Genomic DNA, 17708 nt, shown 5'->3' with positions numbered 1-17708 from the left:
AAAAAGTCTAGATCTTTGAAATACTTATCTGGAATGTGTAATGGAATATTAGATAAAATATAAAAGATCATGGGTGCAGTCATCATCTTAATACAACTAATTTTACCCCATATTGTGAGACACACTCTGGACCATCTACCAAATTCCATTTTTATTCTTTCAATCATTGGCTCCATATTTGCTTGAACCATCTTAGTGTAATCCGAGGTAATTTGTATCCCCAAATACCTCAAACTATTCACGGACCACCGAAACTCCCACTGTTTAAATAAAGTATGGGGGCAGTGTCCTGACATAGGCATTGCCTCTGATTTATCCCAGTTGACACGATACCCTGAAAGCAGCGTAAAGCTTTCTATACATTCTAATAGGGCTGGAATTGACTTCCCAGGCTGGGTCATAAGTAACAACATATCATCTGCATATAATAGAAGCTTATGTTGACTATTACCCATCGAAATTCCAAATATATTTACATTATTTCTCAGTTTTTGTGCCAGAGGCTCTATAGCAATTACAAAGAGACCGGGGCTAAGGGGACAACCCTGTCTTGTGGATCTCTGTAAAAGGAATAGGTCTGATATGAGCCCATTCGTCAATACTCGCGCTGAAGGCGAATCATATAATATCTTTATCCGCCTAATAAAATTATCACCAAAACCGAACTTTTCTAATGTCTTAAACAGATAATCCCACTCAACACAATCAAAAGCTTTTGCAGCATCCAGCGATAGGGCCACTGTTGGATATACTGAATCATATACATAATTTAGCAAATTAACCAACCGCCTAATATTATCTGGACCATAGCGGTTTGGAACAAAACCAGATTGGTCTGCATGAATTATTTTCGCCATTACTGCTTTTAATCGGCCCGCTAAGACCTTTGCCAAGATTTTTTGGTCAGAATTCAGCAAAGATATAGGGCGGTAACCACTTGGGTCTAAAGGGTCTTTCCCAGTTTTAAGAATAAATGTTATAAGTCCAGAGTGCATTGACTGAGGTAATGAGCCTACTTTGAACGCCTCATTATAAACATCGAGCAACAGGGGACTTAACATATCTTCAAATGCTCTATAGAAATCCAATGGTAACCCATCTAATCCTGGAGTTTTATTAAGTGGCATACTGTTAATTGCACGGGTAATCTCCTCCACTGTAATTGGAGCATCTATAATCTGCTGGTCAGTAGTAGAAAGCTGTGGCAGGTTTAAATCAGTAAAAAATGCTTCGAATTTCTGTTCATCTAAACTACCTTGCGTAGAATAAAGATTATTGTAAAAGGCCCTGAATCCATCATTTATATGTCTAATAGAAGTTGAAATAACCCCATCTGATTGTCGTATGCCTGGGATATGGTTCATACTGTCTTTCTGTTTAAGACGGTATGCTAATAAACGACTCGGCTTTTCTCCCATTTCCCAATATGCTTGATTAATGCGAAATAAAGCGTATTCTGCCTTTCTGTTGTACAGTACATTCAACTCATATTTAACTTTAACGATTTTATTCAACGTAACTCTGTCTTTTGTATGGGAATGTACTGCCTCAAGTGCCTTTAATTTGGCTTCTAACGTAATGATATTCTTGTTAGCTGCCTTCTTTTTAAAGGAAGCGTAAGAAATTATTCTCCCCCTTAAGTATGCCTTCATAGCATCCCACCAAGTAGCCAATGTAGTGTCCTCTCGATTATTTGTCTGTTTGTAAAATTGTATTTCATCTCTTATCAATTTAATAAAACCAGAGTCTTTAATTAAGGACACATTTAAACGCCATCTGCGGCTTGGAGGAATCTGTAAAATATTTCCAAGACATAGAAAAATTGGCGCATGGTCCGAAATTACTATATTACCAATACTTGAATTTATAGAGTTATTCACTAAGGCTTCAGAAATAAGAAAGTAGTCGATTCTAGTATAAACATTATGAGGCGGAGAGTAAAATGAATATTCCCCGCCTTCTGGATGCATTGTCCGCCAAATATCATTCAGACCCAAATCTGAGGTCATCTGCCTTATGGCAACTACAGATTTACTCTCTGTGCCTCTCCTAGGAAGTGATCTATCTAGGTCTTGATCCAGTATTTGATTAAAATCTCCTCCTACCACTATTTGTGCACCTTCTAATTCCAAAAGATACTGTGACAGGTTATGAAAAAAGGCGGGTATGTCCGCATTAGGTGCATAGATATTACATAAAATTATTGGTGTGTCCAGTAATTGTCCATAAACCAATATAAATCTACCTTCCTTATCTGGTATTACTTTTGTTTCAGTAAAGCTAACTGCTTTATGAATCAGAACCGACACTCCCCTGCTTTTACCAGTTCCAGGACTGGAAAAGACTTTACCTACCCAGGAACATTTAAGTTTTAAAGTTTCTGACTTACAGATGTGTGTTTCTTGAATAAAGGCTATATCAACTCTTGATAACTTTAAATATTCATTCATTCAACTTCTTGACCAGCAGAAACTCTTTCTTGTAGGTAAATGTATATAAAAAACTGGCATTATAATTGCTGTTCTAAGCCAATCAAGTGGAGCTTTGACTTAAAATGTGCTTTCTTAGAGGGATAGGTTAACAGTGCTCTGGTTGCTGCTTCACAGAATGTAACATTGCCAGTTACTGGATGAAGATGACTTTGAGTTTAGGTTAGTTCTTTGATACACTGTAATTCCTCCTGGATTAATGTAGTGCTGAGCTGGTTGCAGCTCAGGTCTGGCCCAATGCTTTGTGAAGCTCTAAGCAAAATTTGACACCACCAGAGCAGTGAATAAATTGTACGGTACAGTCACACAAGACCATAAGTCGTTTGCGTAAAAACCCGTATTAGTGCTGTGATCATTGTGATAGTGTGTGTGTGTTTTTTTTAAATGAAACACTTGTGGCACTAGGAATATAGCCTCGTTAAACCAATTAGCTTGTCTATGCTGCAACTCATCACAAATTACAAGCTCAATACAGAAGGAGCAAAATTAGATTTTAGAGAATGTTTGCCATGCATTAAAAATTAATGGCACCAAAATGAAAATTGATCATAGTTGCATTGTAAATTCTTTTCACACTATTCGTTGAAATGAACACATAATCCCATTGACAGGCTTCTTTCACCTCCTGCAGATAAATAAAAATTGTAATGATGTGGAAATAAGAGTTGCTGTATTAATTGGATGTTCTCCTTTATTACCGGAGTTCTTTCTGTTTTGATTAGACAATGAGAGAAGCGGTCTAAAAAGGAAAGACTGCTTTGTTAAACCCCACTACAGGGTTGTGGAGAATAACTGGATTTTCGGTCAAAGATAACATTATCTATTTTGCAGCTTCAGCACTATTAAACAATCATTTTATTCTTCTGTTTTCACTGATTTCCAAATGTTTAACACAGGAGATAGCTGCACTGCAGACTTTTGTTTCTTAACCACATTTATGTGCACTATTGTTGCCTCTTCCCTTAATTTTCTTTAATAATTCATAATATTGATCCTGATACTAGTCTGCCAGTATCAACCTTAAAGCATTACTGCTATGCTGTTGGTATGGGTAAACTTATTTTGTGTAACAGGTGTTGCCCAAGTGCTGAACAGGCTCGATGGGAAACCCTTCGATGATGCAGACCAGCGTCTTTTTGAGGTATTACAATTGCTTGTGTATTTTTTTCAGCATTAGCAATTCTCTAAACATTTTGGAAACCATGGGAGTTTCTCTGTTTTATCCTTTTAGGCATTTGTGATCTTTTGTGGACTGGGCATCAACAACACCATCATGTACGACCAGGTGAAAAAGTCTTGGGCCAAGCAGTCGGTGGCTTTGGATGTAAGAGCGCGTTTTTGTGTATCCACTTATATTTGTAAAAACACTGCTAAGCAAACTGCTTGACGTGTTTATTTGTGCTTGTGAGTCCTACTGTATTTATTTTTCTGTTTCATTCACTATAACGGCATCTTTACTTTGCGTTCCGATCAACATATGCTCAGGGGTAACACATTTAACCAGAAGTCACAGCAAACAACAGCTGCTACATGGAAAATGTAAACTCCCTTCCTACTTATTCTCTCTCAGTGGTCTTTTGTACTTGGCTTCTCTTTTTTGTCTCATATTTCCAGAAGAATGTACGCATTAAAAAAAAAGTGCTGATCTCTCTTTGTAGATAACCTTCTCACAAAGGTTTTATTGAAAATTAATGAGAGGCAGTGAAAAGCAATCCCTCATCTGCCCTGCGGTATGAAGCCATTCAGCACTATTCAGCCTTTACAGCATGTCCTTAGATTACAATAGGGAGCTTTCAGGTGCATTATGGTAGTTAGCACTGCTGTTTCCAAATAGGACAAGTAGAGAACAGAATTGAGACACTGGGTGAACTAATATGTTGATGCACTGCGTCTGGTAGCACTGAATAAACATGATCAAATAAGCAACTGCAGGCCTGTGCAAAGTATTTCTCTCGGGGAATGAGCGATGGAATCAGCGCTGACATTGCAGCTCTTGTAAGCTGTTCCAGATGTGTTACCGTCATCATCTGGATGATCCACTAAAACGTACAAACGGGCAGTATTTTCAGCTGCAGCAACAGCTGGGCGTCTTGTAGAGCCTTACTGGTAAGGGTTTGAAAAGTACACTGAGTGACACTGTGCCATCATTTTGCAGGTTCTGTCGTACCATGCCACTTGCTCCAAGACTGAAGTTGACAAATTCAAGGTAATAGATGTTCACTGTTGTTCACAGTAGAAACTTTTGTTTTTCTTTCAGGATTTGCAGATGTGGCACAATCAAGTTTTTATATTTTTATTTTAAGTATTTTGTAATATATATTTTTTTGTGTTTTTGGAAAAACACAAAAAAGGAGGCACTGGTGCAAATTGGCCACTGCACAAGAGAAGTTAGCATGCTGTGCCATATCCTACTCATTACTTGCAGCTACAAACTGAGCATTTAGTTTGGCTAAATAAACCTGATCAAAAACCTATAAGGCATTGGAAGAAAGCACCACCTTGTGGGGTATTCTTTTAATGAGGTAACTTCCATAGACTCTAAATAAAAAATGGACTAAACCCCCTAAAAGCTACTAAAATCCTGTTTTGAAGCCTCATTTTTAAAAAGATGGTAGCTGGCAACTTAGTTATTGGGGGCTAGACGTTGAAGCTGTTCACAGCACTTGAAATGGCTTTGTCGACAGTGAGCACTGATCTGTTACTCACATTCTTTTGGCTTGCATTTAACAATGGGTTGGCATTAAGGTTACAGCTGGTTCAGTTCTTCTCTTAAGGTGTCAGTTTTTCTTATTCTCTGCCCCTGTTTCTTGTGGGGTCCCTCGGGGGTCTTTGCACTTTTTTCCATTTAATAATAATATTAAGAGATATAACATTGCCTTTCATTTCTATACTGATGATTTACAGCTATATCTTCCAGTAAAATATCAGGATTCCCTATAGCATCTACTTGACTGTCTTGGAGACAAACAAGGTTGGCTGATTAACAACTGCTAAAGCTGTTAAACAGTGACAAAACTAAGATTATCATTCTTATGATCAGGAAAAAAAAATTATGTGTACCTTTATTACTTCACGTCTGGATTAATCTTCCCATACCTACGTCTGCAGATGGTGCAGAAATCAGCAGCAAGACTGCTGACTGGTAGTAAGAAATATGAGCACATCCCTCCAGTCCTGGCCTTGCTGCATAAGCTTTCTGTCAATTTTAGAATCCAGTTTAAGATTTTGCTGGTTGTTTTTAAGGCTTTTAATGGGTAGATCCCAGTTTATATCACCAATCTCATTCGTTTTCTATCAGCTCCCAGGTCTCTCAGGTCCATTGGCAAAGATCTGTCATATGACCCAAGGTCATGTCTCAAACAAAAGAGGGTGACAGAGCCTTTGTAGTCACTGCTCCACAGTTCTAGAATCAGTTTCACATAAAAAAGTCCTGCATCTCTGCTTTTAAATCTAAGCTCACAAACCACCTTTACTCTGGCCTTTCCTGCCCACTAATCTCCTATTTACAGTTTCTCCCCTCTTGTCCTGTGGTTGTTGTTATTGTTATGTTGCTGCTTATTTGTTTTTAATGTAATTATGTGCAGGTGAGTGTATATAGGTATATAAACTTTGTACATCACGAACCTGACGGCTAGCATCCACAAACGATCGATCATATTGGCATCCGATTATCCAAAAAAGACCAAAGTGGGTCATTTTAAATTTGGAGTTTGTAGAGATTGGTTAACTTTTGGAGTCACTGTTTAGTGGACATTGGAGGAAACTATTGAGGCCGAAGCAAACAATCACAAAAGCAAAGACAAGAAGTAAGACAAGAGAAAAGGTCTTAAGGGAGGCTTCTTGATGTCTGTATTGGTGCAGATAATTACCATGATCTAATGTTTTGTTCTTCTAAATGCTGTCCTTAATTAATAATAATAATAAGACAATAATAAGAATCAATAATTAATTAAGACATATGAAATAAAACACCAACATTAAAGGTGTATTAGGATTCTGCTGCAACCCGATTTCACAAAAGTTTGATCTAAGATAAACTTTTACTGATACATAAAATGAAAGTTTTTTCACAGAAAGTTAAGATACTCACAATGTATTTGGTTTCCTCGTAGGTGCTTTAACTAAGATATATATTTTTCTAATTAAATAACAATTTCTTATTAACTTTAATGAGAAGGGAAAAAAAATCTATGGCAAAAGAGAGAAATTATTGGCAGACTTCAGCTTCAAAAGAACTGCAGCAGCGCACAAGCATAAATAGGAGCTGAGAAGTACCCTGCGAATTTAAACTAATTGTAGCATTTGGAATGGATTACTTCAATCAATAAGCATTCATTCACAATGCATTATTGATAAAGATGAAAATATGGAAAATGACTACATTTTTAATTGGCAGGACATTTCTGAAAAATAGATATGACCTATTTTCCTGCACTTTCATGTTTAGGATTTTCCCCTGTGGCCATTATTGCATAGTAGGATCCCTGCTCTCTAGTGTGCCTGTGTGATCTTTCAGCCCCCTCATGCAGCACTGCTCTCTGCTTCTGCCTTTCCCTCCACTTTCTGCACTACATAAGTAGCCTTGTTGAGCACGCTTGCCTGGGATTCCACTGGTGTAAAAAAGGCAGTGGCAAACAAATCTGGCTGACATTTCATAACCCCGGGGCTATGAATTAAGATCTAAAGAATACCTGCTGGCCAGAAAGGCAAATGTTTGCGCAGGAAACAATGGTGGTTGTTAGAGAAGACAGATAGAGAGGAAAGAGAAACACAGCTTTACAGAAACTTTAACTCTGCTAAGATATATTTGACTGCAAAGCTCAAAATCCTTCAATTATAAATGCTGACTCAAGTCAGGAAGAGCATCTCCTGATCAGATAGACGTTGTGCTCATTAGAACCGATTAAAGATAGAAGATGTGCTTCAATATGAAAATGCTTAATTGGAATCCTATATTTTTGTTTGAATACCACAGAAAAAAAGCTGCTGCTGATTATTGTTGCCACAATTGTCAGTGAGCTCTGAAAGTAAACAACAATGAAATTCTCCAGTAGATCCCCCTCATTAATCTTAAACTCCTCCAAATGAAGCTTCGGGTCTTAATTAGCATGTTTTTATATTTCCGTATAACATCTGAAAATCGCACAACATCCTCTGACCTCTTCATCTTCATTTCTGCTCTTGTTCTTCTCCTGTATGTTTCCTCCTGCCATGGCGAAACAGGCTGCTAACATCCCCCTAGTCTGCGAGCTGGGCATCGACAACCTCTCCTTTGATGATTTCTCTCTGGATGTTGACGCCATGATAACGGCAGCTTTGAGAATGTTTATGGAACTGGGAATGGTGCAGAAATTTAAGATTGACTATGAGGTGAGGACACTGAGTTTCCCTGTCTTAATTCCTTTGCTTTAATACTTGATTGAGATTGCCCCGAACAGTTTTGGAACTGCACGAGGACCGCTGACCCATGTGCTCATCTCACCACCTGTCTTACCCTGCAGACGCTGTGCAGATGGCTGCTGACTGTCAGAAAAAACTACAGAATGGTTCTCTATCACAACTGGAGACACGCATTCAACGTTTGCCAGTGCATGTTTGCCATGCTGACGGTAATGGTCATGCTCATTTTTGATCACTTTCTGTTCTAAACACAGTTAGATCAAGGCATTGCATTTCAACATACAGTTAGAGATAAGAATAGAAAAGCTTTGAGAAAGTTGATCTGACCAGCAGTGACGATATGAGGGCTGTTGCCATATAAACTGCTATTGATAACTGGAAAACTTAATTAAATAATTTGTTTGCTATAATGATCGTAGTGTATATCTACATATATGTTTGTATGCATCCTATGTTGCATATCCATATGTTTTCGCTATCTTAGAGTTAGTTGTTCGTTCCACTTTGCTTTTAGCTTTACTTTCCTCGTCTTCTTCTCTATGATTGACTTCAGCTTTCTCACTCTCTCCAGCTGTCTCCACTTCCCCGATTGCACTTCTGTGTACATATAATCGCTGTCTCCTTTTGTCCTTAGTTTGAGTGTTTGTTCCTCTTGTCTTACTGCTTATTCAAGCTTTTATGTTCCTGTAGTTTTATAATTTAGAATTTCCTCTTCTGGACCTTATGTTTTGGTTTTTTGTTTGAATATAAACAGTCATTAAACAGCTCACTTTCAGTTAATGCAGTCTGCCTCTGCACATCTGCATTTGGGTCCTCCTCTAATCCTTCACTGTCAGTAGCACAGCTGACCATGACAATAAATTTAGAAGACAAAAAACCCCATTTTTACAGATGTCATTTTTTAAAAATTTCCTATAAATAGTCTTTATTTGACAATCCACCTGCAAATATGATGTTACATTCTACATTTGCGTTTTTTTTCACCTATGATGTTCAACATACATCACCTGTAGGGGAGACCGGGGATAGTAGTAACATTTTTCACATTTCTGTCTGTAAATTGGAGCTCTTTTAAGGTAGTGGATTCAAAATGTAATGCAAAGTATTTACATGTCTCTGCTATTAAATAGTGCAGCTATTTTCTCTGCAGCACAATTACCCATTGCATGGTATGGCCTCAAACACGAAGAGTGAAATGTTACAATTAACCCCATAGTCTGGGTTAGTTGTAACATATCCTGGGGTGAAATGTAACACAATGAAATAAGGGTACTAACAAAATATTAACATGTAATCTTTGTTTATTCAACACATGAATGCACTTAGAGCCATTTATGTAGCTGTGTGTGTGTGTGTGTGACAGAATGCAGAAATCTAGCTTTTGAACATATTCCAACCCCCCAAAAAAGACAAATTATGGAAATTTCTGCAACTGAATATTTCATTCATTTTGGTTGGTCTTCCTTGAGTTTGGCCTCATTGGCTCAGTGGGCATTATAACCTACAACTCTTGCACCAATTTTGAACATAACAATGGAGCTGAAAAAATGTAGTTGTTCACCAGCATCGCAATTCCATTACTTTTTATCATGGCTTACCTTGGTGTGGTTTGCAAAGTGCCTCAGAAAGATGAGGAAATCTGTTTCTTGCACCCATCCTGATTTATTTCACTACCAGTACTTCCTGCTGGTCCATCTCTGACACAGTGGTCTGCATAATGTATGTGTGGGAACACAAACAGTGGAGGAATTGTGTTGCCAATGGCATTAACCGCATATACAAATGCGACCAGTGAACCTCTCTCTGCTGATGTCGTTGCCCCAACTTGTTTAATATAAGTTAAAGTAATAGTGTGGTAAGTTGTAACATCTGCATTATTGTTACAAATGACCCAGACTGTTGCTGTTACAACTGACCCAGACTCCTATAGCCATGAACTAGCTAACATTACAGCCAACGGCTAAAACATTAGCACTAAAGACCCACACAGAATATATCCCCATAGACATACAAATAACATAATTTAAGTTTGATGAGTTTAACTGAAAAGCAGATAATGCTATTACAAATTGAAATAAAGTAGAAAAACTTACTTTTTGGCATACAAATTACTTTTTTTCATGTTAAATTGTCTGTGTTTGACGAAATGTGCTGATTTTTCACATGTGATAGCAGAACTGAGTTGGGCATGCACAGGATGAGTCACATCATTTGAAACTTAGCCCTGATTGGAGAAATTGGAAGTGTTACAACTGACCCACGTTACAACTATCCCCGGTCTCCCCTACGCAACGTACCAAAGTTTGTATCCGTGATGGAATTTTATTTGGGCCACGAAAAAATACAGAATGAAGAATTTCAAAAAGCGCTGCAGCAAAAACCACGCTGCTTTTTACTACATTTAATATTATTAACACCAGCAAAAACCAGCACAGATATGATAATGGCTGACACTCCAAAGTGGTAGGTAGTGATATTGTACCTTAATGATTTTGACAACCACCAATATGCAAAAAAGAGAGGACAGTCACTGCTCAGGTAGTGCCACAGTGTGTAGCTAGCTAGTACCAAGCAAAATCATGTTGGAGGAGTGTGAGAATTCTTTGGTTTCTGTGGTGTTAGCATAGTATAGCATAGACTCTACGTGGGAAGCTGAAAAAATTGTACTATCCTGTTTTCTTGGTGTCAAAATTGACTTATCTCAAGACAAGACTGTGAGTGCTAACTTATCAGCTAATGCCAGTTTGGTTTGTTTTGCTGATTAGTGCTAAAGGGGAAAGCGATTTTGCCACTTGTCACTTTGGTGCTGATGGTTGACTGCTAGTGGACATTTGAGTTGCTCTGGTTGCCTAGGTAACCTGCTACCACCCTTTTGTACCCTTTCTTTGTTGTCACATGATTCAGTCCCACAGCTTAAAGTTTAAGTCTGATTGCGTCCACTTCGTTGGACCAAATTGAGTTTTTTTTGTTGTTTTTTTTTTGTACCATTTTTCTTATCCTTCTTTTTGGTGGATAAGTTTTGACAGTTTGTCTGTAAACCGAGCTTCCCAGTAGGCACAATAAAAGGATTGAATTGAACCAGTGGTTATTTCATCTGATGTCACGTGAAGTCGCTGTCATTTTCAATGAACTTCACTTCCCAAATCTGGTGCACAAATGTCTTGCACAATCAGTGAATAGAGTTAACCATATAGCAAGCTACTTTATTTTCCCCATTATCTTCTTGGAAATGCTGCAAAAGGTACCAACACCATAAATTCTAGGTCTAGAAGCACACTAAAAAGCCTCAAAGCAGGCTACAGGTGCTGGTGTTGGCAAAGAAACCCTGTAATTCACAACTTTAAACTTTAATGCAAATAAAATTGGTGAAAAAAAAATCCCTCTCTGCAGTTTACATTAGTGAAGAAATTAAAGATTTTTCAGACCAAGCTGTGAACATGTCTGCAGCAAAGTTGGACAGTTTTTTATCACCACCATAATCATGGCGACCAGAGGCCATAGAAAGTCAGTGGCATTTAGTGCCTTTAGCCAACCATGGATGAAAAATCACTGGCGATGTGAAAGGGGTGGATTCTGAGTTAAACTTTTTTAAACTTTGAGGAAAACGATCCAAAGGACTACCAATAGGAGCGCAGGATACCGGTGATTGACATATGATAGGATAGTAAGTATATTTAAATGACGGACCTGGATGTTGCTGGATGTACAGAAAATCAAGTTAACGTAGCATATAAATGAGAGACATTAAAAGATAAGGTTGCAATAGCTTTGCTGCACACTGGCATGAATATGAATGGAAATAACTAGCCAGCTTGCAACTAGGCAGCTGATGAATGACCCTATGATCAATGTTAAGATTGTTAAAATCGTATTATTTTATGTAATACTACATTTCAGTTTGATCTACGTTGAACTCACAGAGATTTAAATGATGACTCACTATATTATTAACTGTACAAACAGCCAGTTCTGTGTTTGCTTGAATTGAGACCCCAAGAGAATTACTTCTGCTTTTCCAGCAGGCCTTTTAATTTATCAGGTCCTTGGGGTAACGCACACTCTCACACAATTACACATGCATACAGACATGCACACAAACTCGTATAAAACACCACAGTGTAGTTCACTTAATCAAGTGCAGCATTAATGTGTGGCATCCCATCTGAATTGATTATTGGCAGAGGGGAAAGAAATAGCAGTGTGTAAGCTCCTGTGGACCCCTCAGCTCTTCTCCCATGTGCTTTAATGAACAGGCTGAGGGCCTTGCTATCTTTGCCGCTATCCCGACAATGACCTATAGTGACTCACTCAGCACATGGCCTCCAGAATCCATTCATCCAAGCCATAAATCTCACTGTTTGGCTGTGTTACTGCAGTCCCCTCATTTTTAGAGGGATATAGTTTTGGATGATGCTGCTGTTTTAGTGGGGTTTTTTTTCATTTTATTCAATGTACTGCTTACAGCTTCATAAAATTATAGAGTAATAGATGCAGCTCTGGAGCACATGGAATGTGTGTGTGTGTGTCTCTGTGTGTGTGTGTGATTTCTTATTTGCCTCCTGTTCTCTGTGCCAATCAGACAGCAGGTTTCCAGGAGACTCTGACAGACGTGGAGATCTTAGCCCTTATTGTCGGATGTGTGTGCCATGACTTGGACCACAGGGGCACCAACAACGCTTTTCAAGCAAAGTAAGGAAACACACACACACACATACGAACATACTGCAATCTACACACTGCTGTTCCCATCTGCAGCAGTCTGCAGTAGTGCAGCTCAGATCAGCAAGAGTCAAGTCGGAAGTTGTTTAAGGCTTATATAAGAGTCTCCTTAACGAAGAAACTGTAAACATTGCTGACTCTGGGTGCATTAAAAAAAGCTAATAAATTACTGAATATAAATATTTTCTGCTTCCATCAAGATTGTTATAGTGCAAGCTGATTTTCAAAAATGTTGGAACATGATCGAAAATATATCAGAAAATGATATGAGAAATGTTGTTCTGGCAACATGTTTATATAAAGAATGGGCATTTATCACAGCGCTGTTGCAGTTTTTATTTCAATAACACGGTAAATGTACAGCAGCTGAGGAGATTGCTTCGAAAGTTAGATTTCTTTCGCTATTCTTGTTTCATGTAGGATTTCAGCTGCTCAACAGTTTAAGGGTTCCTTTATTGTATTTTGACTTTCAGAATGCACCCAGTGTTTTCAAGCTGGGCACAGTAGTGTTGGTTTTAGCAGCCCAACACCTGTTCAGCTGCTTGATAATGCAAATGTCATCACTTGGCAGCAACCCAGTACATTTAGACAATGTAGACAAGGAAATCTGCTCAAGGTCAAAGTGAGCATCAGAATGGGAAAGAAAAGTGATATAATGATCTGAAAAAGAGAAACTCTTAAGTGAGCAGTTGGGTTAAAATGTCTTGTTGATGAGGAGGCTGGCCAGACAACACGACGATGTGGATTCAACCTGCCTTGCAGCAGTTCAAACTCCTGGTGGTGTACTGCTTCCTTAATTATATTTTTTGGACTGACTTTGGCATTGTTTAAAGTCTGCAGCCTACCTGAGCATTGTTGTTAACCATGCTCATCCCCTTATGACCACACTGTACCCATCTTCTCGTCACATCATCTCAAACTGGTTTCTTGAACAGAGCAGTGAGTTCATTGTGCTTAAATGGCCCTTAGAGTCACCAGATCTCAATCCAACAACACTTTTGGGATGTGGTGGAACAGGACACACATCATGGATGAGCAGCCAACAGATCTGCTGCAATTGCATGTACACCTCAACCTATTAATCCAGACTAATTCACATTTGTAAAACCCTCATTATAAGAAATGCTGATTTTTACCATGGGTAATAAATAACATTTAAAGACGGCACTAAAATGTGGGATATTTTTGCATTTTAAATCCAGCTCGCATGCGTCGTTTGTGGCTGTGTCACTTCTCTTGAGTATTCTTTTTAGAAGCTAAATTAAACGACGATCTTATTCAGTGTGAAACCTCTCCGTCTTTGCTGTAGTTTAGGATATGACTCTCAAGCTGTTTTCTGTACTGCAACACGTGGTGACAGGTTGGTGAGGAAATCATACCAAACTCAATCAGTTTCTCTGCATGTGTTGAATCCTGATTATGTTATCCCTCGTTTTTGATCCCAATATGCGTGCGCGTGTGTGTGTGTTTGGCAGGACGGGCTCAGCTCTCGCTCTGCTTTATGGGACCTCTGCTACACTGGAGCACCACCACTTCAACCATGCTGTCATGATCCTGCAGAGCGAGGTGGGCTATGTTCTTATATCTGCTGCAATGCAGTTACCATAAACGGTTTGCTAATGCCTACCTCAGACAAAACAGAAAGCATTCAGAAAGACCCAACATTCAGAATCTCTTCACAAAGACATTTTTTGCAGCACTCTTGTATTTCAGTGCATTGCATGTTCACATTTGTGCTACTTTTCATTATATTGAAAGTCTGTTAATATCTGCACTGCAGATCTTTTTCACTGCCCTGATATTTTACATGGTCAAACTAATTTCATTACTGATGCCAGCTGCCAGCAGCATGCACAGTACCAGGAACCTGGAACCACCAGGTCCAAAAATTAAATGCAATAATTTTAGTAACACTCATGGTTTCCCTGATGAAGTAGATGTCAATGCCTATTAATCCTGAAGGTTGAACAGTGAGTGATAGAAGGTTAAAGTTATGACCTTAAAGGACTGATATTACCTTTTTTTTTGGTAAATACACTACTGTGTAAAATTCTTGTGCCACCCCTCATTTCTTTATATTTTACTTCCAAATAGAGACATTTATTTTTTTTAAAGTGGTCTTGAGCAGTAGCTCTCCAGACATGTTTTTCTTTGGTCATTGGCTGCTTTTTCCACTCATTTTCAGTTCAGTTCTTGTACCTGAATATTTTTAGAGGAATGTTTTTTGTTTTGAAGCCACTTAACACTGATCTATGAATGATTAAGCATTAAAAAGTCATCTCACACAAGGGATGAACCAGTGTTGTGTTGACCAATAATGGACAGATTAGCAGAGAAGCAATTTTAAATCGTTTAAGCACTTTGTTACTAGTATCTGACGTAAAAATAAATCCTTTGTTTACTCAAATCTATGAAAAACTGCCACAGATAAAATGGTATTAATAAATAGTATTTTAGAAGTGCTATCAGCTTAAATGTTGTCCAATCTCAGTATGGTGTGGTATCTCAGTATGGTGTGTCCCTAATATATTTGAGGAAACTGGCCCGTCAGATGATCCATCTACTGTTCACTGGAGCCTCAGAAATGGTCTCAGTGGAAGGGTTTTTGTCAAGAAGTGATTCTTCTTAAATGGGAAAGAGGGAGAAAAGACTGATGTATAACAAATTACACAAGAACTAGACTGAAAAATCAGTGGTAATAGATTTTATGGAGTGATGAATCCAAATCCAGATTTTCTGCACATAAGGAGGAAGTCAGTGCAGAGGTCCAACAGTGAGCATCTATAGCCATCTGTAAAAGACAGTGGTGCTGGGAAATGCAGAAAAGAACCACCTCAGTTGTTCTCCTGGCTGAAGTTTGGTCCTTTTGCAGCATCCTGCCATGCGATTACATTTGTTCCTGACCACCGAGAACACTCAAGTTAACTTTTATCGAGTGAAAAAAAAGTTAGCTTGTTTATATTATGCTAACATAGCTGTGTCGCTAGCGGTCACGTAGCACATCATTATATACCAGCTAGCCAAACTTCAGTAACCCTACAAACGTCACTGCTGTTTAGTTTTCTGTCTTCATTTATGTTGGAAGTGATAACAGAGCTGTACATTTTAATTTGTTTACAAAACCCCGCAGTCAGGACATGCTATATTGTATTTAGATAGAAGCTAGCGAGCTAACTTCCTGCTAACTATTAACTCGGTTAAATGTCATAAATTCCGTTTTCATGGATGCCTGGATGTTAAACTCAATTGTTACACCTGGTAGAGCAGAACGCTGATCATTTTATTAAAGATGAAAGACTTTAGACAGTTTTTCAACTCTCAGTAATGCCATAGTGATCGTTTGATATATGGACCTGCAGCGGAGTTTAGGCCCAGACACGGCTAGTGACGTCAGACTCAATGACCGGATAGAGACGAGAAGAAAGCTTGCCTAAAATTTGTATGGCTCTGTAAGGGTGTCAGCCAACCAGCACAGACTTTAGGATGGATGCTCTTAAAGTAACACGACTAGTATCTACGTTTTACCATGACTGCGCAGAAGTCACGTGTTTCCCTGCTGTCAAACTCCTGTGCACCTAATGTGGCTCTTCAACTCTCTGGCATCCCAAATGAATAAATGCTAAATTTTTCATAAAAGAAAACAGTGTGTGTGTGTGTGTGTGTGTGTGTGTGTGTGTGTGTGTGTGTGTGTTTGGGGAGAGGGGGGTAGTTTGTACTCACAGTGCTTGGAGGCAGACAAGTGGTGTGGATTGTCTGCTACATGTGAACGAATAAACAAATAGCTCACGCTACTCTCAAATCAATGTAATTACCGAGATGATTGATTCGGTGGTAATTGGTTGAGAGAGACATTTTACCAGGTGACTGGATTCCGTGAAGTTGTAATTGAAGGCGTTTTGAGGGAGCAGCTGAGGCGAAGCTTAGCGGTAGTTTCCACAGGCTTCATTATCGTGGTGCTGACAACACAGTAAGCTGACAAATGTTTGCTTGGAATATCATAATGGTGTGTGTTGATACTGGGGTTGAACTACTGTTATCCTTAGTTCATTAGCATATAAATGAACAGCGGGGCTAATTCAAGTCGAAGCTGGAGCTCAAATTCAATCCGCCAGCCCGCGCAAACCATTAATAAAATTGTAAACTTTTAAACGTCACTCGCTTCCTTTGTATCTCTCAGATCCCGCTAGTCATTCTATTTCAGTCGCCTCCTTCCTTCATCTGCTCCAGTTGTGACAGAATGAGAGATGTCCTTTGTGTTACTGATGTTATGCAGTTCAATATTTCATAGGAACCCATGAGCTGATGAAAGGAATTACAAACATGTTGGCACAGTTTTTAGAGTTCAGTGCTCAGGTTGCGAAAGGGAAAACGGTGACGATCAGCATTTAAAAACCTCTGCTAATTGCAAACCATCCGTTAGAGGAGAGTGGATATAATGTGATCGCTTATATTCTAACTATGTGTTCTACTGTTATGGCTTAATTGTCCAAATAAGATCTTTTTATGACTCTTTCACACGTCAAATTTGTGAAGACTTCATAGGACTGCACATTCCCTCATTCTCTTCTCTCTATAACACAGAAACGTTTTATGGTGGTGTAGTTTTATATGGCTTTAATTTCCATATGAACTGACAATTTGGTTAGATATTTAGGCGTGTTAATGGTTCTAACAGGGGTGAATACCAGGTGTAGTAAGCACACTCCCTTCAAACACCCCCTGATTTTTAAAATTCTCCCATCAGCCCTTTGTGGTGCTGACACAAAGGGCTGATGGGGCTGACCCCTGTTATAGAGAGATACACTTGATATCTCTCTATAACAGGGGTGTCAAACTCAAATACACAGTGGGCCAAAATTCAAAACTGGAACAAAGTTGCGGGCTAACGTTAATATTTATTGAAATATATTTATTCCTCCAGATATAAGAATGAATCTTTTCTTATGGACTCAAACACGTTTTGCTGAAAAACTGAATATGGAACAAGCAAAGCTTAATACTAAACAATATATATATTAGCTGTATAATACCAGTAGGCCAGCTCTAATAGTAATTTGGTATGGCTTCGCGGGCCAAATGTAATTAGGCTGCGGGCCAAAG

The 17708-nt window shown here is 38.7% G+C and overlaps 1 protein-coding gene across 1 annotated transcript in view; it reads left to right on the top strand.

Annotated features, from left to right (window-relative positions):
- The window catches only part of pde11a (phosphodiesterase 11a), a 58059-nt gene that overhangs the window by 27243 nt on the left and 13108 nt on the right, over positions 1-17708 (top strand). Inside the window, exons 8-14 of the mRNA XM_080902493.1 lie at positions 3563-3630; positions 3721-3813; positions 4645-4695; positions 7713-7859; positions 7991-8098; positions 12469-12578; positions 14084-14174. Coding sequence (XP_080758619.1) covers positions 3563-3630; positions 3721-3813; positions 4645-4695; positions 7713-7859; positions 7991-8098; positions 12469-12578; positions 14084-14174 — 668 coding nt within the window. The remainder of the gene's footprint in view (positions 1-3562; positions 3631-3720; positions 3814-4644; positions 4696-7712; positions 7860-7990; positions 8099-12468; positions 12579-14083; positions 14175-17708) is intronic.

Source organism: Rhamphochromis sp. 'chilingali' (genome assembly GCF_963969265.1).
Source record: "Rhamphochromis sp. 'chilingali' genome assembly, chromosome: 14".
Classification (NCBI taxonomy): domain Eukaryota; kingdom Metazoa; phylum Chordata; class Actinopteri; order Cichliformes; family Cichlidae; genus Rhamphochromis; species Rhamphochromis sp. 'chilingali'.
The sequence above is the reverse complement of the archived record's forward strand: the minus strand, read 5'-3'. Positions and strand labels throughout refer to the sequence as shown.